General features: G+C 41.3%; 1 protein-coding gene across 1 annotated transcript; it reads left to right on the top strand.

The window, feature by feature from the left end:
* Positions 1-11,444: 11,444 nt before the first annotated feature.
* On the top strand, positions 11,445-12,506 carry LOC119726820 (E3 ubiquitin-protein ligase TRIM71-like; the record flags this gene model as incomplete). The annotated part of the gene is made up of 1 exon (XM_038198680.1): positions 11,445-12,506. A coding segment is annotated over exon 1 (1,062 nt), but the record flags the coding sequence as incomplete, so codon positions are not given.
* Between the last annotated feature and the right edge of the window lie 11,185 nt (positions 12,507-23,691).

The raw sequence follows: 23,691 nt of genomic DNA on the forward strand, positions 1-23,691 counted from the left end.
CCATTGGTTTGCAGCAAAGCTTCGGTACCTGGGACATGAAATCTCAGCAGATGGCATTTCACCAGACCCAGAGAAAGTCAGAGCTGTCACCGAATGGAAGCGGCCGTCAACAGAAGGAGAGCTCCGAAGTTTTCTTGGCCTGGCAAGCTATTATCGTCGCTTTGTCCCTGGGTTTGCTAAGGTGGCGGCTCCACTCCATGCCCTGCTAGGTGGCACCGTGAAGAAGAAAGGCAAGAGGAAAGCATCTACAGCTGTGTTAATATCTGACGCTTGGGGTGAGACATGCGAGACGTCCTTCAAACAGCTTAAAGAACTCCTGACAAGTTCTCCACTATTGGGTTACCCGAACTTTGTACGTCCATTCATTTTGGAAGTGGATGCCAGCCACCACGGTCTTGGCGCAGTTCTTTCACAAGAACAGGAGAAGGGTCGTGTAGTCCTTGGATACGCAAGTAGAGGCCTCAGAGGAAGTGAGAAAAACATGGACAATTACAGTAGCATGAAGCTGGAGCTACTGGCATTGAGATGGGCCATCACGGTGAAGTTCCGTGACCTTCTGCTGGGAGCCGATTTTGTTGTTTATACCGACAACAATCCCCTCAGCTATCTTCAGTCTAATTCCAAGTTGGGCGCTACCGAAACACGATGGGCTGCTGAACTAGCACAGTTCAGATTCACAATCAAGTACAGGTCTGGACGCAGTAACCAAAATGCAGATGCCCTGAGCAGAAAGGTTACACACAGCAAAGAGCCACTGACTGCACGGTTTGAGGAGACTACTGCCGACACAGCACCTCACCTCAAACCCTGCACAACAAATGTTCCTAATGACTTAAAAGCAGCCATACAGAACACCATCACTGAAGTTGGTTTGAATGAAGTCCGCAGCAGCGCAGATGTAGCCCCGCTCACAGCAATGTCCACAATCCCATCTATCCCTAGTGAGGACATGGCAGCAATGCAGAGGGCAGATGATGACATCAGTCGACTATGGCACTACTGGGAGCGGAAGCAGAAGCCCTCCCTCCGTCAATTGATGAAAGAGACACGTACTACTCGTAAACTGCTTCGTCTGTGGGACCATCTTACAGAACAGAACAACGTACTGTATAAGCAGAAGGTTGAGAATGGTTCAACGGTACGCCAGCTTCTCCTTCCTAGTGCCCTCAGACAAAAGGTGCTTCAAGCTCTTCATGACGAGGCTGGACACCAAGGTGTAGAGAGGACAACAAAGCTCGCCCAGTCTCGGTGCTACTGGCCTGGAATGTCCACGGACATTGAGACCCACTGCAGGCATTGTCAAAGATGCACTTTGGCGAAAGCTGGTAGGAAACTTCACCCAACTATGGGGTCGCTCATTGCAAAGAAGCCGCTGGAAGTCCTAGCTATGGACTTTACAGTCCTCGAACCAGGCACAAACAACATCGAGAATGTTCTGGTGCTGACAGATGTGTTTACCAAGTTCACGCAAGCAGTACCTTGCAGGGATCAGAAAGCGAAGACGGTTGCCCGTGTCCTTGTTCGAGAATGGTTTGTTCGCTATGGTGTGCCACGGCGACTGCACAGCGACCAAGGACGGAGCTTCGAGGGCAGAGTTATCCAAGAACTCTGTGAAATGTACGGAATTTCTAAGTCACGGACAACACCGTATCACCCAGAGGGCAACGGCCAATGTGAGAGATTCAACCGTACTCTCCATGACCGGTTGAGGACCCTTCCCCCTGCACACAAACGACGATGGCCAGAGTTCCTGCCTGAACTCCTGTATGCCTATAACACCACACCGCACTCATCAACAGGTTTCTCACCGCATTACCTCTTCTTCGGTCGAGAGCCTCGACTGCCGATAGACCATCTCCTTGGTGTGCAGAATGATAGCACTGAAGCCGACGACCATGACAATTGGGTCTCAGAGCATCGCAAGAAAATGCGGATGGCATATGACATGGCCTTGGAGAAGATGGAGAAAGAGGCAGCAAGGAGAAAGGCAAGGCATGACCAGAATGCCGACGACACCGACCTACCGATGGGAGCAACGGTCTTCCTCCGAAACCGTGACATGAGGGGACGCCACAAGATTAGTGATGTGTGGGGATCCATTCCTTACAAGGTGGTGGGTAGGCCTAACCCAACTGGGCATGTCTATATGGTTGCTGCACTTGATGGAGATGGGGAAAAGACGTTGAATAGGAGAGATCTGCTCGAGGCACAGGCTTGGGCTGTGCAGGATGTTGTGCAAGATGCTGCACAAGATGTAGCCCCACAGCGTGATAGGCCATTGCGTCCTGTCATCGACACCCCAACGTCATCTGAAGAGTCTGATGATGACGATGTACTTATTTACACGGAGAGTCGAGAAGAGACAACAGAGCCCATGGTGGAAGCTACTGGTCCGGAAAAAGCAGGGGAGCACCCAGTCACACCAGCAGATCCCAAAGTAGATGCTTCAGATGAGTGCCTACCAGTTCAATCATCTTGTGCCACAGTGAGTCCGTTGGTAGAAGCAACAGTCACGTTACCAGCTGAACCAGTTATGGAAGAGCCTGAACCTGTTCTGCCAAGACGTTCTACCCGTTCCACAGCCGGACAACATTCTAATCCCCACCGTGAGCCGAAGGCAGCTGTTCAGTCCGAAATACCCGTCCAGATGCCACCAGCAGCCCCATTGATTGACCCTCAAGTACTGGCAGAGATGTCGAAGGCCCAACTGCTACTGGCACAGATGCTGGCTGGAGTTACAAAGAGCACTGTCTGATGTGATATTTCCATTACCACATGTATACTTTAGTTATTATTTTACTGTATAAGATTAGTTATAGCGTATTTACTTATTATTTTCTTTTGAGTTGTCGGGACGCCAACTTTAAAGCAGGGGAGTATGTGACATGCCATTTCATACGTCCTCTTGCCTAGCGCCCTCGCTTGATTTTATTATGTATTCCTCTAGAGCCCCCAGCCAAGCCAACATTCCTTAGGACCCCCCACTTGTCCACTAGTTCTGATTACCTCATTCCCACCATAGAGCCTGGACAGTGAACAGCTCTGTGGACCGCTCAGCTACATGTATTGTTTCCATAATTGACTCAAGATCAGAGTTTTATGTATTCCTCCCATTGAGGATTGCAAGAAGCTAGGCTAGGGTGAGTGTCTATTTTATTTTGTGTTCTTTAAGAATTCCAGAAGTCATGTTTAATGGTTTAATTATTATCAAGTTACATGTATCTACTTTCTCACTGATGCTTTCTTCAGAGGTTAGAAGTTGTTTTAGTCATACATTATCTACTACTAGTTCTCTTAGAAATGTATAGAATTGCTTTTCCTATCATTTATTATTATTTGTTATTTTCTGATTGATAGTTTTGCTGAGAAATAAGTATCTTTAGTTCCCTTTTTGTTTGACTTAGTTTAGTGGCCAAACTTTCCCATGCTTTGCAGTGGATTGCCACCTGTTAAACATCACCACTGTGGAATGTTGCTTGCCTCTCTGGCCTGAGTAGAAATCCCCTTAGGCCTTATGCTGAGTGTAATGCTAGTGGTTAGGAAGTGAACATATCGATAGTCCCTATTGCTACACAGCATTGTTTTATCGATAGTGCCTCCAGTGTACTGTGGTTTATGTTGAGTCTGCTCAAGCAATTGATATGTGATCACTGCAACATTGCCTGGCACTAGATGGACCACTGTTTATAAACTGCCCCTGATAAGAGTGTACAGGTTTTCCTATGTTTTGTCAGAGTAAAGCTAATTATGTATTCGCTCTGTTCTGGAAAAGTACATGTACTAGCAAGCTTTTGTTTTTCTTTATTCAAGTACCAGACTGTTTAGCCTTGGATAGACGCTTTAGTTTTATGATTTACTTTTTAGTATTTACTCCTCTTATTTCTTAGGTTTGATACAAAACATTTAGAGTTTATTATTCTTAGTTTGTTTTGATTAAGATTTCACTCACTTACTAATATATTCTTTGACTCAGTACAGAACCATTTTATGCAGTTTAGCTGAGGTTGTGTTGTATACTTTTAAGAGTTTTAAGACTAAAGCAATCACTTGCCTTGTTCATTCTTTGGACCAACATAACTTAACTTTCTGTTGACAGTTAACAGCATATTCTTCCTAGTTAGAGTTTAAGTTTCTTTCTTTATATTATTATGCATTTTCTTATTTGTGAATTCTTTGTTCTTTCTCACGAAGCAATGTATTTACAAAGAATTGTATTTTATATCTTTTCAGGGTTTTTATATGCAGACACCATATTAAAGAACACACCAGTCAGAGTATGCTTGTCTCCATTGCATGATTTCTGACGGTCACACAAAAATACAATCATGAGGTAAGGAAAAAATACAAAACAATTAACATATATCAATATAAACCCAATAAAAACTGGAAACATATATACAGAAAACACTTAGGCGAAACATTAATAAGTAAACAAAATTCAAAACAAAAAACAAAAGTTATTTAGCAAATAGAACATCAAAAGACAATTAATAGACACAGATAAACATGCAAAAATTACATCTAGGTATGTCACCTTCTTCTGTGGTCGATCCCTATATGTTTGTGTTCCATAAAAAAGTCACATTTTGTGCTTTTTAAAGATCACCTTTGACCTCATTCACATCCAGCAAGAATTGGAGCTATTTCTGGTATAGCAGCTGCATTGTAGCGATAGACACGCCAAGTTTATAATAAACTTATGACGACTAGAATTAAGCCTAAAGGCAAAATCTTCTTGATATTTCATTGAAATTTTCAGAAATTTCTTGAGAAAGGTAAACGATTATTATGAACATTTCGCCCTATAATTCCAACATGTTTTTATCCAGAATGGCTTATTAGAAGCAATTTAAACAAAAATAAATAATGAACATTTATAAAACGCCAAAATCTGCCTTAAAAGACACTCAAGGCGCTTTACAAAATTAAAAAATAAACCATAATCACAATAATTAATTAAAGAAACAAAATTGTAATTGTAACGTAAAAAGGTGTGAAAATATCAATACAAAGAATTAAGATGTCAAAGATAAAAATAGTAAACAAAAAGCTTAATAAAGACTTAGCTCAAAAAAACATGAAAAATGCCCTAGAACAAAATCAATATACACACTCCCCTTCAAATAGAAAAATATGCATTTTTTTTACAGAATGGGATCATATAGGAAAAAAAATAAAAGTATCTAAATGAAAAATAACCCTTATACAGGGTGGATAAGAAAACGAAGCCGAGATATTATTCAGCAGCATATACACCTTTTGATGTTGGGGGGGGGGGGGGATGGGGGCGGGGGGCAACGACACATCCAGCTGAAATGTACACATGTTTTTCTCCGGACACTTGGCCTCTGTAAAATTTAAAAATGGGGGAAGAGGGGGGGAGGGGTGGGTTGGTACCCATCTTTCAAATGGGGCGCTCTTCAAAACTGACCATTATTATGCATACTTTTCACGGCACATTGAAAGGCCAAAAAAAAGTCTCCGGTTTCTGGTATGCGCGCGCGTCGCTGTAGCCATGCGCGTCGGCAAAATGAAAAAGTTTTTTTCCAATGAAAGATGATGTCTCAAAACCGCCAAACTCACTGGTTTGACTGGAATCCTGCTGCTGCACAATTTTAACAGGTCTTTAGATTGGGTTATGGTCGAGAATAAGCTTTATGTGGCCTCTCTGGACTCTGAGCTGAAATGTACACATGTTTTTCTCCGGACACTTGGCCTCTGTAAAATAAAAAAATGGGGGAAGGGGGGTACCCATCTTTCAAATGGGGGCGCTCTTCATTCTGACGTCATTCTGATGTAATTAACAGTAAACAAACGACGGAAGGAGGTTTTTCATTATTTGTGCCCAGCAAAAGGTCGTAAGCGTGTAATTATACTGTAACAAAAACGTTTCAAGCTTGCTAACTTCCAACCTAGATGGGTACACAAAGCCAGTTTTGTTTCCAGCAAAGGGGCATTAGGATTTAACACGACGCTTAAGCGCAAGTTTAATGCAGGACGAGTTCACATTTAAGGCAGATAGAGTTCCCGGTAACAGGTCATAAGCAGGAATATTAAAACAACTTCAAAATTAAGCAACATTTTGAAATAAAAATATTCGATATGATTTTAATTATTAAAGACTTCAATGGGCCCAAATTTCAGCGTGATGTGATTTTTCATTTAGAAATGGCAGCACAAAAACCTTTCAATTCGATTATCTCCTAAAGTGCTTTTGCGTGCCTGGGCTGCTTACGTCCTTTTCCTTGGCACACAACGATTTCAAGATGGCAGCACCCCATGCAGGGGGTCAAGCCAGGTCAACTAATTTCACTTCTCCAGATCACCGCCTCCAGCTTGGGGTGGGGGAGACTCAAATGAGACCGGATTCAAAGGCGGGGACCAATCGAGCGAGGTCTTGTAGACTGGATTGAACAAGTTGATGGTGGACTCTTGCTGTGGCACCGCCCACTGCCCCGCCCACAGCAGCATGACAATTGTCATCACTGGTGTCAATGGTAAACTCTGTTATGACCCCACCCACTGCCCCGCCCACAGCAGCATAACAATTATTATCACTGTCATTGATGGTGGACTCTGCTATGGCCCCGCCCACTGCCCCGCCCTCAGCAGCATAACAATTGTCATCACTGGCGTCGATGGTAAACTCTGTTATGACCCCACCCACTGGCCCGCCCACAGCAGCGTAACAATTGTTATCACTGGCATTGATGGTGGACTCTGCTGTGGCCCCACCCACTGCCCCGCCCACAGCAGCATAACAATTGTCATGGCATTGATAGTGGACTCTGCTGTGGCCCCACCTGCTGCCCTACCCACAGCAGCATAACAATTGTCATCATTGGCACTGATGGTGGACTCTACTGTGGCCCCGCCCACAGCAGCGTAAAAACTATCATCACTGGCGTTGCCGGGCCGATCCTGGGAGCACCGGTTTAGGGGCGGGGAGGGATGATAGTCATCTGGTAGGAGGACTGGCTCCTCGTCCTCTTACCCTTGACCTTTCTGATGACCAGAGTGATGAGGATGATGACAATAATGAGGAGGACTAAGCAGCAGTATCAGTCCATTTGCCAGGCCTAAAATAATAACATATTTTATAAATTATTTTTTTAGCTTTGCATTTTATACCTTGACAATGCGTTGCTGAAGTTTTCATGGTCTTTAGAGCCATCAGATACAGAATTCCAACATTGTATTGCTGCATTGCTGGGGAAGTGTCAAATTCTTGGGTTTTTTTAAATATAATGTTGCACGGATTCCAAACGACCCAGGACTTAGTGCTGCATTCCCCACATAAGTTCATGCATGTCAGTGAAATATGACATCCATGGGAGGGTCACATGCAAGGGCGGATCCAGGGGGGAGGGGGCCAAAGGGGGCCATGGCCCCCCCCCCCCCAAAAGAAACCAATTTTTTTTTTTTTATGTGACATCGCAATAAAGGCAGGCAATGAGTACACCACCATCTTTTCCTCAAAAAAAACATTGGTTAAAGTGGTCAGAAATTGCCTCAGATCGCACCACAGAGCATCTAGAATCCAAACAATTTTCGGGGCCCTTAATTGTGTTCTGGATCTGCCCTTGGTCACATGTGCACCCAGATGCATAAATGTCAGGTGAATATGAATATTCATATCCTCCTGATTCATAGCCAATCAGAGTGCTCCATCCAATTTTGGTAGCACGTCCATGCCTTGTTTACAATGGGGTTGCAGATAATTCAAGTTGGTAATTGGAATCAACGTACACACATATGAGGTCAAGGATGTAGGAATCGTTCCTGCGTGTTATTATACCACGCACTTCACATAACCCCAGGACGTTATGTGGTAGTCAACACCGCTGGTACAGAACAGTATGCCATGGTGCAGGCGGACCAAACCCGGCCAATTACCGACTTGATTCAAGTCTAGGCTATGAGATTGGCCAATTACCTGAGTGAGTTCTGTAGCTGCATATGGTTCCTTCAATGCTTGAAAGCTCCAAGGCAAAGCGCATGTGTTGCATCCTGGCCATTGCTTCCTGAAAAGTTAAGAAAGAAAAGCATACGTAAAAGATCAACATCTACGATTAAGCAACTTTGGCAATCAAACCACCATACTAGCTGCAGCACACAGACAACTTGTGGCAATTCTTGAAAGGACATTTGTGATGAAATTAGTTCATGAACACATTTTGTGCAACTTTCTACTCCTCTTCAATGAATTATCTATTTTGCATCCCTTTTTAATGAAAGATGCACTTCTTATAGGCATTTCACAAAATTCCTTGCTCATTGAAATATTTGTGGGAAAGGTTTGCTCATTGGCTTACTACCATGTACTGACACAACAAATCACCAAAGAAATGAAAATTTACGCCAGCAAACTTTCCAAAATTCTAGCATTTTTTTGTGCTGAAATAGATGTAACATTGAGGTTTCCGCCCATGAATGAGATCACAGTTTTGCTCATGAATATGGAAATTTGCATTTGCATCAAAGCACAAATCACCAAAATACCCTTGAAAATATCCTGGCATAATGAAAATGGAAAAAGGTTAAATGGGACACAAAGGTGCATTTTCAATGATTGCATTAAAAAATACATTGAATAGGCCCTTTAAAAAAAATTCTTATTTGCAAAGGATTATGTGTATTGTACTACTACCCCCACACTGATTACACTCATGCTATAAGCCAAGCAGCCAAATGAATCCTATGGACATTCAAATGAAAAGGAATAAGTATGCTCTGTGTGAGGACCAGTGCATAAATTACATACCGTGTGAGGACTACAAGACTATGTATTAAAGTCCTCAATCTGTTGTTGAGAACAGTTCTCGCATGTACAGTTCTCGCATGTGTGTTTGTGTGCTTCGTCTATGGGAGAATTAAAGGTATAGAGTAGATCATTTGCAGCTATCCAAAAAGTAACTGACAAAAATTATTGTGGAAAGCTTACTTGGTTAAATATAGTAATGGCAATAAACTCCCTGTGAAAATATTCTTTCTAGCATGCTGTCATTTTCAGAAAACAGTAACAGGAGGCAATTTCGAAAGAAACATCAAGTGAGTAGTAAGGTTTGTAATTTGAAGAATCTGTGAACGGGTGCGTGTAAGCACTGACATGACGCACAAGCACGCGCCGTTGCTAACTGTTACTTATCAGTTCGTTGCGTGGCATCGCGTAGCTGCAATTGGCTGAATGAGAACATGTCCGGAATGCTGATTTTGGGCGCAATTCAAAACGTGACTCTGCAACTTTTGATTTGAAATCGAGATCCCAGTATATTGGGTTCTTGGAATGTACAGCAATTACTGAGCTAAAATGTTTTCAGGTTAGTTGTTAAACATCCGTCTGCAGATTTTGAGCACTTTTGTTGCTTCAAGCAAAAAAAATGCCTGAATGACAGAACCTCTCTTACTCTTATGACTCTACGCCCCGCCCTTTTTGAGTACATACAGATTTCAAATAGACTGACACCACATATTGATGTTGTGTTACCTGTTAATCAGTCTGTGATGTGTAGAGGTGGGCGGGTTCTAGACCCCATGCCTGTTAGGGCTTCGCGCTCGCATTAACTCTGTTCAAGATATGCCCCTCCCCCTACTTTCGAGAATCAGGAAATTCCACAAGCAATTAATAGACACCTGTGTGAGTATCCTGACTGGAAACATATCAAAGAATATTAAAACACGGGTGTCATCTGCAATAAGAGTCAGCTCAGAATAACTGCATCAGGTAATTGACCCTGAGGCTTCTTTATGTTTACCTTTCTGATAAACCTGTCCATAATCTTGTTAACTACAAGCTCTAGACTCTTGGATCCATTAGATATAAAACACAGTCAGCATGCTGTATTTGATTTCACTATGAGCACGTACCAATTAAAGCTCTACATAAGTGGAATCTGGGGACTGCAAATATTACCAGCCCAGAACCTTTGGATCCATTTGATATAAAACACTGCATTTGATTTTACTGTGAGCACGTACCAAAGTGCTATGTTATCGGAATTTGGGTACTGGTACTGCAAATATTACCAGCCCAGGACCTTTGGATCCATTAAATATAAAAAAACTGCATTTGATTTTACTACAAGCACGTACCAAAGCACTTCAGAAGTGGAATCTGGGTACTGCCAATGAGTGTACTCAAAATCAGGTGACATGGACTGCGTTGATACAGAGAGGCGTATACATAGAACGCCATCTTTGTTCATTTCTGCCATTGCTGTAAGTGACATCAGAATGGGCAGATAGCAATGGCTCATTTCATGTGTACCTGAAGGTAAGATTTTTATTTAGTGGGTCTACCTGTAAGTCTGTCTGTACATCTGATATAGATCAACAGCATCACATTATCTCATATATGTAAACTCAGTATTTGCCAATTACAAGTGTGCCTATTTACTAGAAATTCAGGTGGATCCGTCAAACCTGTTAGAATACAGACATGTTGTGGAAAAAATGAATCTCCTTCTATTCACGACAGAAATAAGTGACATGCATTGTCTGTACTTACCTGTAGTTTTACAAACAAGTATTAGACCTTTAAGAAGATTCGGCACAGACGTAGCTTAGTGAATCACAAAATAATAATAAAACAACCAAAAATAAAACTGATGTGAAGGTAAATGTATTTTTTTTATGAAATTTCTTAAAGGAAAGTGGACTTTAAATCTACGATTTGAAATATGAGCCAGTTAAAGTACTTGAAATATGTTGGGTTTTTTTCGGTGCAGACAATATTTGGTTACATACTCCTGCCCACCTCGACTCAAACCACCCAGCTGACCCAGGCAAGCTCAGAGGTTGAGTGGAAAGACATCTGCAATAAACAGGAGGTACTTGGTTCGAGCCCCACCTGAGTATTAAACTCAGACTGACCAGATTTCAGATACAAGTGCCCTTTTACATCATCGTTTCCCACCCCCCCCACATATTTGTAAAGAGTGCCCTTTGTTTTTAAACAAGGCCCTTTTTTTAATCAGTGCCTTTTTGGTTACCAGCAACCATTTCCGCGTGACCGTCGGCATTTGTTTGTCATTGAAAACTTTATTACTGAGATGTACTTTTGTTTGACTTTATTACAACTTACTTGAGACGCAGAAAATTTCCTGTAACAGCTGAAAAGAATTCTTTAATATTGCATTTTTCAGGAAAAAAATGTGCTCTTATATGAACAAGGCAACCCTATTACACATTTGTTGTAACTAATTGTTATTTTCTTTAGGAAAAAAACCTAACATCAGGTTTGAATCAAGCATATAGTATGTGAATAAACCTTTCATTTTATGAACACTCTACTTAACAAAAAGTTAATTATAGGCTATGTATCTAACTTATTTCCACCAAATTATCATTTGAAGTTGGAATACGTGTTATTCCAAAAGCTTTACTTTATGTGCTTCATTTTCAGGTTAAAGGTCCATCCTATCGCACCAAGCCCAAAAGTAAAGATGGCATCTAATGTTACAGTCCAATCTGTGTTGGAGAAGATTAGTGTGCATCATCTGGAATGCTCCATCTGCACCAACCGTTTCAGGCAGCCCAAACTACTGGACTGTTTGCATAGTTTTTGCCTGCAATGTCTCCAAGAGCTCAGACAGAGCCAAGATCCTAGTGGTACAACGTTGACATGTCCTCTGTGCAGACGTGAAACCATGTTGAAAGGGTCCTGGGTTGCTGATCTCCCTAACAACTTTGCATTCAGTGCCCTGGTGGAGGAAGTTACAATGCAGGAAAAGCTACTGGAAGGTCAGGGGTCAGAGATCAAATGTCAAGCCTGTGATGAGGAGAATCAGGCTATTTCACGATGCATGGACTGTGATCATTTCCTCTGTCAAGAATGTCAAAAGGCTCATGACCGTATGACTTTGATGATGAAATCTCACAAAATCTACACACTGGCGCAACTTCAATCAGGAGAGATTGTCTACAAGAGTAAACTAAGAGAAAAAGTTCCAAAATGTGGCAAGCATCCAGATCAGAATCTCAATGTCTATTGCAACTCATGTGAGCAAGTCATATGCACAACATGCTCTGTACTTGATCATGTAAAACACTCACTCACTGGATTACCTGAGGCAGTAGAGAAATGTAAGAAGAAGGTCACAGAAATGGTCCAAAAAAGTGAGAGAAGAAAAACAGGAATGAGCAACACCTTAGAAATGATGTGCAAATCTCGCAAGGATCTGGACACCATGTTTGCCAACACTCAAAAGAAAATCTCCAAAAAGGCTCAACAGGAGATTACAAAGCTCAAACAGGAGGTTGCAAAGATCAAAAAGGAAGAACAGAAATTGTTGAAAGAGACAAACACGATTTATAAAGACAAACTCAAAGCTTTTGAAGCTGTTCAAGCAACCAACAGGAAAGAGGTGTCACAGACAGAGAACAAGCTGGAGGAGGTGAAACAACTCATGAATCAAGCAAGTTGCTATGAGATTCTTGAATTTCAACAGAAGCTCCTGGATAACCTCAGTGAATTGACAGGGAAACAGCCACAGCAAGTTCCTGACAAGTTGACCTTCATGGACTTTGAAGAAGGTGAGAGGTCACTTGGGAGACTCATTCTGGAGGAAGAACCAAAGGCTGCAGAAAAGCAATCACCACGACCTGCAAGATCAAGTGAGAAGATGAAATGGGAACTGAGGACTGAAGTCAAGAACTTTAAATTAGCAAATACATGGATAACACATGTTGCAGCACTCTCTACTGATAAACTACTTGCATTATTTAAAAAAATATTACACTTTGGAGACAGTGTTGCACCTCTTTTTACAGCTTCAATTCCAAAAAGTCAGCAGGAACAATCTATCATACAAAGGCTACAAATCAATGGCCTCACTGATGATGTCAGGTGTATTGCAGTGAGCAAGGATGACAAGCTCCTTGTTCTAGATGGTCCAGTAGTCAAGGTCTTCAACAAGCAACATCAGCTCCTCCATCAGTTCACACCAGATAGAGGGTCAGACAGCCAACCAACATGCCTTGCAGTGGATGACTGTAATCTGATAGCAGTGCGTCACAGAGGCAAGAAGGAGATATCTCTACACAACCCAGATGGATCCCGCATCAGGAGACTGCCTGCTCCAATGATGGGAGATTATCTGACAATGCACAACCACCGCCTTATCTACACAAACGGGCCTACGTTGGTATGTGTCTACAGACTACTTTGGTGTCAGTGTATTCTCAGTTGACATGACCAGCAAAATGAAGAGGGGTTGGGGCCCTGCTTGTGTGTGCTGTGACAGTGATGGCAGCATCTATGTTGCCGTGTATGGAGTTCCAACAGGTGATATTCTGCATTACAGTTCTGATGGCAAGTTCATTGGATGGGTGGTCAAGGGATGTGATTCTCCATGTGGCATCACATTCACATCAAGTGGTGATCTAGTAGTGGCTGCAGGAGAGTCTTTACAGGTCTATCACCGAGTGTAAGGACAGATTAATTATACTGGGGCTATCTAGTGTATCCACCAACCACTTCCATCAGACATTGATCATTGTTATCACTGACGAAGAACTTTAAAGTTCATTCCTTTAAATAACATTCCAGAATACTGTATATTTGGTATATATTTCTAAGGTCTTTGGTCTCTGTATGTGTTGACTCTAATACCTTTATCCACTTCCCTTTTGGAAAATCGTGGACTTCAACACCCAGCCTACTTCCCATAAAATCTTAAATCTGCATGGTGGCCCAACAATGTGAGCAAAGGAATGACCCTTCACATTGTTAGCAAATAGGGCAGAGTGCACATTTTAAAAATATTACAAACGAGAGGGAAAGTATTACCACGAGAGGCAATTCAATTTTCTCAGATTCGTCTCAGCAAATGCAAAGTCAATGCATGATGTGTTTCCAAGTATAAGATATAACCCTACTCCTCATAACATGTAAACATTTCCTTAATTTTTTTATTCGATTTTTCAATTATTGGAAAAATTGTTGAGATCAAATGAATGAAACTTATTTTGGAATGAGAAAGACTTTGCACTTACATGAACATGAGACAAGAGACAAGAGTAAATACTCAAAAGCAACTGGACGAAATATGTGTGATTTTGAAATAAAGCTATAGTTTAAAAGTAAATCATATGCAATCCCTTGGTTGTCTCTTTCACAGTGCTTTCTGAGTGCCTCATCAAATTAATATTAGTTTCATTATATTTACAACAAAGTTGAAAATGAAAACCTTGTGCATTCTACTGCAATGATACATGGATGTTTGTAAATGTGGTTAGTATGATGGATGTCCATTTGTGAATTGAAATCTTGTTTGTACGCCTTTCTTAAATGGAGTTTTTGAATACTACAATAGAAGATGCATTTAGAACATTCTATGAATTTAGGGTCCACTTTTTCCTGTCCCTATATGTCTGGTGTCTACAATTTTGTAATAGAAGATGCACTCCTTGATGTGTGTACTCTTCCTCCAAAAATGCTTTGGTGAATCAAATGACCTACCCAATAAATATATAGTTTGAAGTCATTTTTGATGCCACTTGAATGGCAAATTATACATTTCAGAGGTTACAGGGACAGGACAAAATGTCCGACTTTGGACCCTAAATGTATAGAATGACCTACTTGTGAGAGGTTCCGTATCATTACAATAATAGTTTAGTCAACCTCGTCCCCAGGGTGTCGAGCAGTACGCCCCCACCACTACCTGCTCTCTCACCCTGGTATTGGATCATTTGCATGTGCAAGATTTTTGAACACGTATGCAAATGAGGAACAGTCTGGGGCCTGGATATGCGTTACACATTAGCATTTGTTTTTGTATGTGGTGTCTGGGGTAAAAACAGAGTCAATTCGTAGCAGCGCGAGTACGGTGTGAGTTACGAAAACACGATTTTTGAAATCAAACTGTTACGATCTTATCGAGACAACATGCAGTGTCATATTTCATATTATGAGCAAATTGTAAAGGAAATTAGTATTTTCGAGAAGGCGTGGACGAATGATCGCGAAAACACATACTGCACGTTGTGAATAATAGCACCAAGTACACGATAAAAATCCATTACTAGCCAATTGCGGTATCCAATCAGGATACAGGAAGAAAGTTTCCTATCCAGGGTTTACTATTGGAAACGCAGTTGGAAATAAAGTAAGCACTGGGGACGAGGTTGTAGTTTAGTTTATTTCATAAATGATTATTGAGGCTTTTGCTTCTTTGAATAAGTATTGGTTTGCTACATGCTGATAGACCAAGTAGCCTAAATGAAGCAATGAGCATTTGCTTTAATTACAGAATATCTCTCCAAGAGAACGCAGCTTCCATAAAAACAATGGCATTTCAGCAAAGATCCAAAGTCTGTTATTAATACCAATCAGCACCTCGCGTACATGTACATTTCAGCTGCATTTTCCACTGGGCATGTGTGACTCCTAGGGTTATTTGCATACATAATGAGGGCTGCCTATTTTACACCGATGATGCAACTCAAAAAGATATATTTGACTTTTTTTATTTATACACCACTTAATTTGGAAGTCGTTGTTATTGTATCACTAGTTAGTTCATTCACTGTATTTTTTGTCGAAAACATTTTTTAAAAACGTTTTCTGAGAACATAGCAACAATGATTTCATGAAACAACCGTCTTTTCTCAGTTGTCGTTTGTTTACATTTACAAAATGTAGGACCATTTTGTTTTTCGACAAAAGCATAATTTCAGTGGTTTCTCCAATATTTATACTTGTACATAATGGTAGAGGGGATTATCCAGTAATCAGATTTGTGACCACATTTTCCCTTGATTTTTTATCTCCTGATTGACCGCATTTGAATATTGTCAACATGCTCTCAAAATATTTGAGAATGTAACTATGATCTTAGAAAATTAGTCAGGCTTGTTGGGGTCTAGTACCATGTATTGTGAGCAAAAGAAACCCAAACACTACAACACTGTTTAGTCAGCTTGAAAATTTTTCTTTTTTATCATAACAAAAAAATGTAGCTAAAGGAAATCTTGTGTGTGTTAAAGATCGCCTCATGTGGTTTTATGTTCAGTATTTTGTTGTCCTGTGAAAACTTCAAATGTCTAGAAATCCTAAGCGAAAAAGTGACACATGAATGATCAAAATTTGTTGGCACCTTAGCAACCACTTTACAAGGGAATAATCAGAGCATGGAATTGTTTTTCCAAACTGAATGTCTGGCTATAGCATTTTTAGGGCACGCTTATACAAAAAATATTGAAAGTAAATATTTCTTTAAATTATGGGCGTAAAGACAGTTAAACTTGACATCTAAAAAGTGGAAGAACTGATATTGTATGGTTGCCGAGGGTGCAGACAAGTACCCACCACACCTATAGATAACTTATCAATATAGCACATTCTATGGGAGTGAAATGTACGTGATCTGGAACTTTCTTAAGGTACCAGCGGCGTAACTAGGGTTAAGCTTCTAGGGGGCACCTGGGGTTCAATTTTTTTGAAAGGGGGGGAGGGCAAGGAAGGTAACATATAACATTTGTTGTGTGCAATTCCAGATTTCAAATGGAGTGGGGGGAGAGACACGTGGCCCATAGTTACTCCAATGAAAGGGATAAAGAAATAAGAATTGTAACGTCACATCAAGTTTTAACAGTCCCTTACATATGTATATTTACAATTAAACTAGTTACGAACCAATAAAAGGTGTGAATGGTAGCAACCCATTTAATTGCCTAATGTTGCAGTCCACTCTTTTTTGAATAAATTGAAATACAAAATTGTTTTGTAGGAATGAAGCCTTAACACTAGTCTGAGTATCACCCCTTGTATCACCCTCTCTGTCTCTGGTCCAACGTCTGATATATCTACGCATGCAAATGTATGCGACCCCATGCGCCAGCCAATTGGAATCGACATGACATCATTTCATTCTGAAATCTGGACTAAGCTGTTCATTGGTCAATTTTGATGCCATGTTTTTGTAATACAACAATGGACATAGAGATCCAATAAAACCCGGCATTGGCTTTCAAAACTGTTAGCATACGCAAACGCTCAGTGTGGGTGAGACGTGGGCGAGATGTGAACGTGCCAGAGGGCATTCTCATTACGTGCGTTACTTAAAATATGATGTGATGATGATTCAAGGTCACACTCACGCATCAAATAACACATCATTACAGGCCGTGATCACGACCTGTAAAATAGACTGTGTCTCATGCGTGAGACACAGTTTATTTTTGCTGACACAATTCACAATGTAAAACCATAATAGATATCAAGCCTAGGTTTTATTAGATGTACATGACAACAGGTTCCCAAAGACCCGACATAAAAGGCACCTGCTGAATGGTCTTGAGGTCAAGCTGAATGGTCTCGAGGTCAAGACGCAGACTTGTTTTGCACAATAATTGCCGAATCTGCTCGCATATCATGGACTCTTACTGCATACGGGGATATTCCATAGACTACCTTAGCACTCATCCCGCCTTCAATTAAGAACAATGCAGTGTGAGTGTGCTAACAAGGGTTTGCCTCAAGAGGCCACTTTTCAACTTAACGGTTGAAAGTAAACTAACTTCTACAAATGAACTTACCTGTACATGGAAGTACATTGGGGAATCCGTTCTTGTTTTTGCAGACAGGTTTCTTGGCTTCCTCACAGTTGACTGCCACTGACATTTCATATAGCGCCTACATTTCAAAGTGAACAAATTGACAGACAACACACATTACATTGCTTGTTCTCTCTCTAGCTCATACTTCAATTACGAATCAAGTTATCTTTGGCTGACTTATAATCGTTTGCATATATTCATTCTTCAGCAAGTGCATGGACAACATAGCCATACACCAGTATGGCAGAAATATAGAACCTAGTCTGTGACTGGAATTTGAGTTTGACTTGAGTTGCAAATTCTCAAACTTAACTTCAAGTTACAATGGATGATGACTCAAACTCAGCTCTCATGACTCAACTCATGACTCAGACTAGACATAGGGGACATGTCACTGGTGAGTCACATTTCACTCGACTCAACGAAACAGTTTTGGCAAAACTGTCTGGTAAGACATTTAGCTATTGCTGATCAAGTGCAAAATTTTGTTTGTTGTCGGTAACAATTGACTGAAATAATTAAGACCTTGTATTCTGATACATTCTGTTTTGCAGATATGAAAATGGGAAGACCTGATATCCTCACTTGAAATTCTATAGACTACAGAAATTCATGCAATTTTCTGAGACTTTTGAAGTTGTGAGTTCTCCAAATATCACTGAGCCAAACTTTTACTCCAAAGTCAGCTTGAATTCCTCCACAGGCTCTTGCTTGTCTATCTGTTTTTGCAGTGTGGTAATGGTGTTCCGTAGTGACTGACCCAATAAGCACCAACCTTAGCCGGTCGGGTGGGAGTCATGTGTCACATCTCGGCATCGCTGACCACGTGGTCTTGGTCCTTCTAGAGGGGATGTTGGTGTCAGAACCCCAGGAGCTAGAATCGGCCTGGAGCTAGAATCCCATGGGCCTGGGACCTGGGCAAGAAGGGAGGGGGGGGGGGATACAAAATCAAATTTTACTCAAAGAATAACTGCAAATATAGTCACCCGTGTTTATTTTTATAAACAGTTTTGCACATATTTCATGCTGTTCGAATGTTTAAACATTTCGCCAACATCATCAGGCTGCTGCTGACAATGCCAAGGAATCATTTTACATTCTCCTGGATCAGAATCTCCATGTCATTCCTCTGTTGGATAAAATCATCCTCCTTGGTGACTTCATATAGGGGTTTTGTATAGGAACCACATACACAGTCTGGAGTGGCATCATCAACAAGCATGCAGTTGTGACAATGGATTGCATCAAGTCAACCTGCACGCTGACTGAAACCTCACGATCACCAATACATTATGTCAGATGTCTGATATGTGACAGTGTTTTGTGAGTGGAATTATATTTTCGAGATTTTCGAGGCTTGAGAAAGTATGTCTCTGTTCTTGTGATCAGAAAGGAACCTGATGGTTTTCAACAAGTTTTTTTATATATTTAATAATGAAAGTGAAAAAGAAACTGACTAAACTGATATAATGATCAATTTTTGATGTAACTGCAAAATATTGTGGGCCTTAAGAAACTGGGACAGAACAAATGTGACAACACTTTGTCTCTTAGCCTTATGATTTTCAGCCCCCCTGTTTTGAGCACCCATATACTGATTTCAAATAGACTGACATCACGTAATTGCTGTAGTGTTAGTACCTGTACATCAGGCGATCAGATGAAATCAATCATGTTTGTTTGTTTCGCATCAGATTTCACCGAATGCAATATTTATGTAAACCAATCACTCATGAAGGAAGTCACAAGATTCAAAGTTGAAGGGCTGCTATTTTTTTATCACCTGACCGATTATGAGAACCGAATAAAGCATGTGGACTGTGTGGGTATGTTGCGATCTAACCAGAATGGTGAGAAAAAAAACAACGTACTGTTGATGGGGTGATCCAGCGAAGCGGCAAAATCGGAAAGGTGTGCGCCCGGCTTTAAGCATACAAGTGTAAACACCTATTGCACACTAGCTTAAATAAAGATTAAAATAAAGAAAAAAAAATAGATTCAAAAACTTATTAGTTGGTTCAGTGTATACTTTTTTTTATTTGTTTATTTTGGTCTACACTACAGACTTGACTATTCCGACTGGAAACATATGAAAAGATATCAAAATCAGTGTCACTTGCCATGAAAATCAGCTTAGATTGATTGTATCAGCTAATTTGTGACACTGTGCACAGCTGTGGCTTGTTTATGTTTACCTTTCTGATAGCTGTCAGTCATATTGCTAATATTGTAACACAGGATATTTCTAGGGGTATTAGACTTTACCGTCCTAGAGTCATGGTTACCAGTTCAGATGTAAATACAAAATGTTTCCATGTACGTTGCCAGAGCAGACGAACAGAAGAAGTTAAATAGAAGAGACAATTGAAGAAATACAACCACTGTACAATGATAATACGGTCTACGGTGTTTATTGGAAAACACAGGACTAATACCAATGACAGGGAGCTGGTGTGCTCTATTAGGAGTCAAGATGAGAAACTGAAGATTTTAGGCCTTTTCACGCTATCTCCATTTCGAACCGTGTTGAAACCAAGCCGGATCCAATCCAGTTCGGTCCCAGTTGTTTTTGACCCAGATCGGAGACACAAAGTTCACACTTTTCTTTACGGGAACGGCCGCTGCGTGAACCGTGTAACATTCAATCCGGCTACGGCCTCTGTGTATTCAAACTAAATAATTCTAAACACGGATCGCATTCGGCACGGGCGCTGCGATGATTTTCTCAATCCCATAATGTACTGCGACGCACGCAGCTGCGCACACGAGGCCAGCTTTGACAGGCCGGTGTCACGGTCTCACTTCTCCGGCGTGCCAGCTTCTCCGGGTGGATTTGGCGGATAATTGAGCACGTTACAGTGCACGTTACATGGGCACTATTCATACTCATGTGTCCGCTGTGCTAGCTTTTCCTCGGGCTGTATTGCTGTTGTTGTAGAGTCTACTCTGTCCATATACAGACAATGAGGGACACCCAAGAATGCGTTATGTAACACTTCCTGTACTGGGTCACTGAAGTTGTGTTCCCATCGTCATTGCGTGTGCATTGAGGAAAAATTAAGAAGCGTGTTCCTTGCTCGGTAGTGGTCCATCACATGCATGTCCAATATGCAACCACGTTCAACCACGGTTTAAAATAAATGTGCTTCCTTCAAGTCTTTTTGGTTATTAGGATGTTGGGAGTTAATTGCGCGCCCCACCATGCCTAGGTCTGGATTCGATGGTACCCTGTGACGTATACATACCATCCTAACTTCTTACGTGCACCAGTGCAGTACAACCCCAAAGAACTCAGCACACACATAAAGTTGACGAAAGTGAACACTACTGCGCAATTTTTTGCATGCATGTTGAAGCGAAATTTCCAACTTGGAGAAGCTAGCACGCTGGAGAAGTGAGACCGTGACACCGGTGTGCAGCATGAATTTACTACTCTGTGAAATACAGACTCATTGGTAGTATTGCACATGCCTAAGTATGATAATTGGAGAAGGACCTGTCACGTGAGAGGGCTTGACCAATAAGGGAGTAAAGGAATCCGATTTTCATGGGAGTCCGATTTCCACGTATGACACCAGCGCAGCTGTGTGCAATATTTCCAAAATAGCACCGGTTATTCCGTCAATGATTCGTTCTATTTAACGTTAGAAATGTACTTGTTGGGGGTACATTTTCCAGACCTAATACAAGCCCAGACTCGGTAAAGGATGCTCTAAACTCCGATACATTATTGGATTATTATCAGGGAGTGATTTTTTCGTGATTGGTGTTTGTGATGGCGATGACGGTGTGGGGAAATATGCAAGGCATGTCAGATTTTCGGTAGAATGTCAGCCTCAACTCAACACGGATCGGCAGCGAGTGACTCAACTCAGGGTGGTTCACAGTATCATTTTCGACACGGTTCAGGCCAAAAAATGCAATTTCGATCTGGGTTGCGATTTTCAACCCTAGTCCCTCCCAGGGTTGATTTTGATCCGGCTAGAGCATGCTACCCGGGTCAGAACCAGGTTGAAATTTGGGAAGTGGGAAAAGAGTTGAAAAAAATCTTGGGGTTGGAACCGGCCAACGGGGAGATTTAGGACAGTGTGAAAAGGCCTGTTGGGGGAGAGGGGCTGATTAAATACAATAATGAAGCATATGGATTGTGTTTGAGTTCATTTAACATGTGGCAGTAAATACTTGGAATCTACTGTAGGATGTGGTTTTAGGTCAGCTACGACCAAGCCCAGTGTAACCACACAAATGGAAACAGAGTGTCTGTGGGAACTGTCTGTGTGGACCACAAAGTAATTTGAAAGCATCATAAAGATGTCAACAGGGGAAGTTGGATATTCAGCCTTAATCGAAGAGAATGTAAATAAAATTAATTGAGTGATTAAAAGAGCCACTAGATGTAGACTACAATATTACCAGCTCTAGACCTGTGGATCCATTAAATATTAAACACTGTATTTGAAATTACTATGAGCACGTACTAAAACTCTACATAAGTGAAATCCGGGGACTGCAAATGACTGTACTCAACATCATGTGACATGGTCTGTGTTGATACAGAGGGGCGTATACATACAGTAGATCGCCATCTTTGTTCATTTCAACCATTGCCGTAAGTGACATCAGAATGGGCAGATAGTAATGGCTCATTTCATGTATACCTAAAGGTAAGATTTTTTTTGGTCGGTCCACTTTCTAAATATTGATGGAAAGCAAACAATGGACTTTCATCACCAGTAACACTATCTCATACCAACTACATGTAAACTGATTATTTACCAATTACATGTTAATGTAATTGAAAATCAGGCAGATCCATCAAACCGGTTGGAATATTACAAAGATATGGAATACAATCATGTAGTACACATGAATGTCCTTGTACCCATGACTAAAATAAGTGGCTTCTTGTTGGTACTTAGTCTTACAAAACTAGCTTTAGATCTATAAAAAGATTTGGTACAGGTGGTGCTTTGTGACAAAACAAATTACTAAATAAATTAACTGACAAATGATTTGATAGACTTTTTTTACAAAATAGTGCAACTTTCTTTAAAAACAAAGTGGACTTTTTTTCTGACAAGTGCACAATTTGAAAACAAGCCAGGTAAACTATTATTACTTTATTCTACGACAGTTATCTAGATACTCCCCTTCCCCAGGTTATGGGCCTGCAAAAGAAGAAACCGTGAGAGGTATAACTAGAGTGTACAATGTATGAACTGTCTATTATGATCAGCTTCATTAAGAGCTTAGTGCCGTCCTCATGAAGTAAATCACAAGTCATTCTATGTCAGGTCAACTCAGAAACTATTTTAACTAAAGGTGCCAAAGACATTCTTTGCAGTCAATGAAAACATGTTATTGACACAAGTTTTAGACTTACAATTAAATGTAAATTATAACAACCATATCATCAATTAAATAAAAGATACCTTTTTGGGACTTTGATCACAAGAACTCATATCAGGAGCTTGCGACACCATCACGGTGTCTTTGTCAACTGGTGTTGTTGAGGCCCTCACGTGACCCGTCACGTGACCAAGCGTGGTTGCGCGACAGGAGGCGGTCGTACACGTGGGCCAGCTCGTACCCTCCATCTCTGTTCATATGGGGGTGGTGTCTGCGGATTTCCACGGCCTCGCGGATTTTGCGTTTCCAGAGGTCGTCCTCCCTGGCGATGATCTTGACATTGTCCACGGAGATGCTATGTCCTGGGGTGGATATATGTTCACCAACTGCTGTCAGGGGGGCTGACCTACTGGTGTGTTCTCTGTATCGGGTCTGCAGAGTGCGAGCTGTTTCCCCGATGTATGTGTCTTCACAACCATCACACGACATCTGGTATACGAGGCCACATTTCTTGAGGTCTGGGGTCTTATCTTTCAGGCTGATCAAGTGGGAGTGAAGAGTGTTAAACGGTTTGTTTGCTACCGTGACACCGTGTTCACAAAACACACACTCCAGCTGTTCAGATAAACCTCGGATATATGGAAGAATGGCCATAGGCTGTTGCTTCGTATTGGTGGTCGCCTTGGAGGCAGCTCCAGTTGTTTGTTTCTTTTTAGGGATCTTGAATGCCCATGGTTGGTACCCGTTGGCAGTGAGAGCGTTTTTGACGTGGTGAAGTTC

The sequence above is a fragment of the Patiria miniata genome, unplaced genomic scaffold (assembly GCF_015706575.1).
Source record: "Patiria miniata isolate m_02_andy unplaced genomic scaffold, ASM1570657v1 HiC_scaffold_2, whole genome shotgun sequence".
NCBI lineage: Eukaryota > Metazoa > Echinodermata > Asteroidea > Valvatida > Asterinidae > Patiria > Patiria miniata.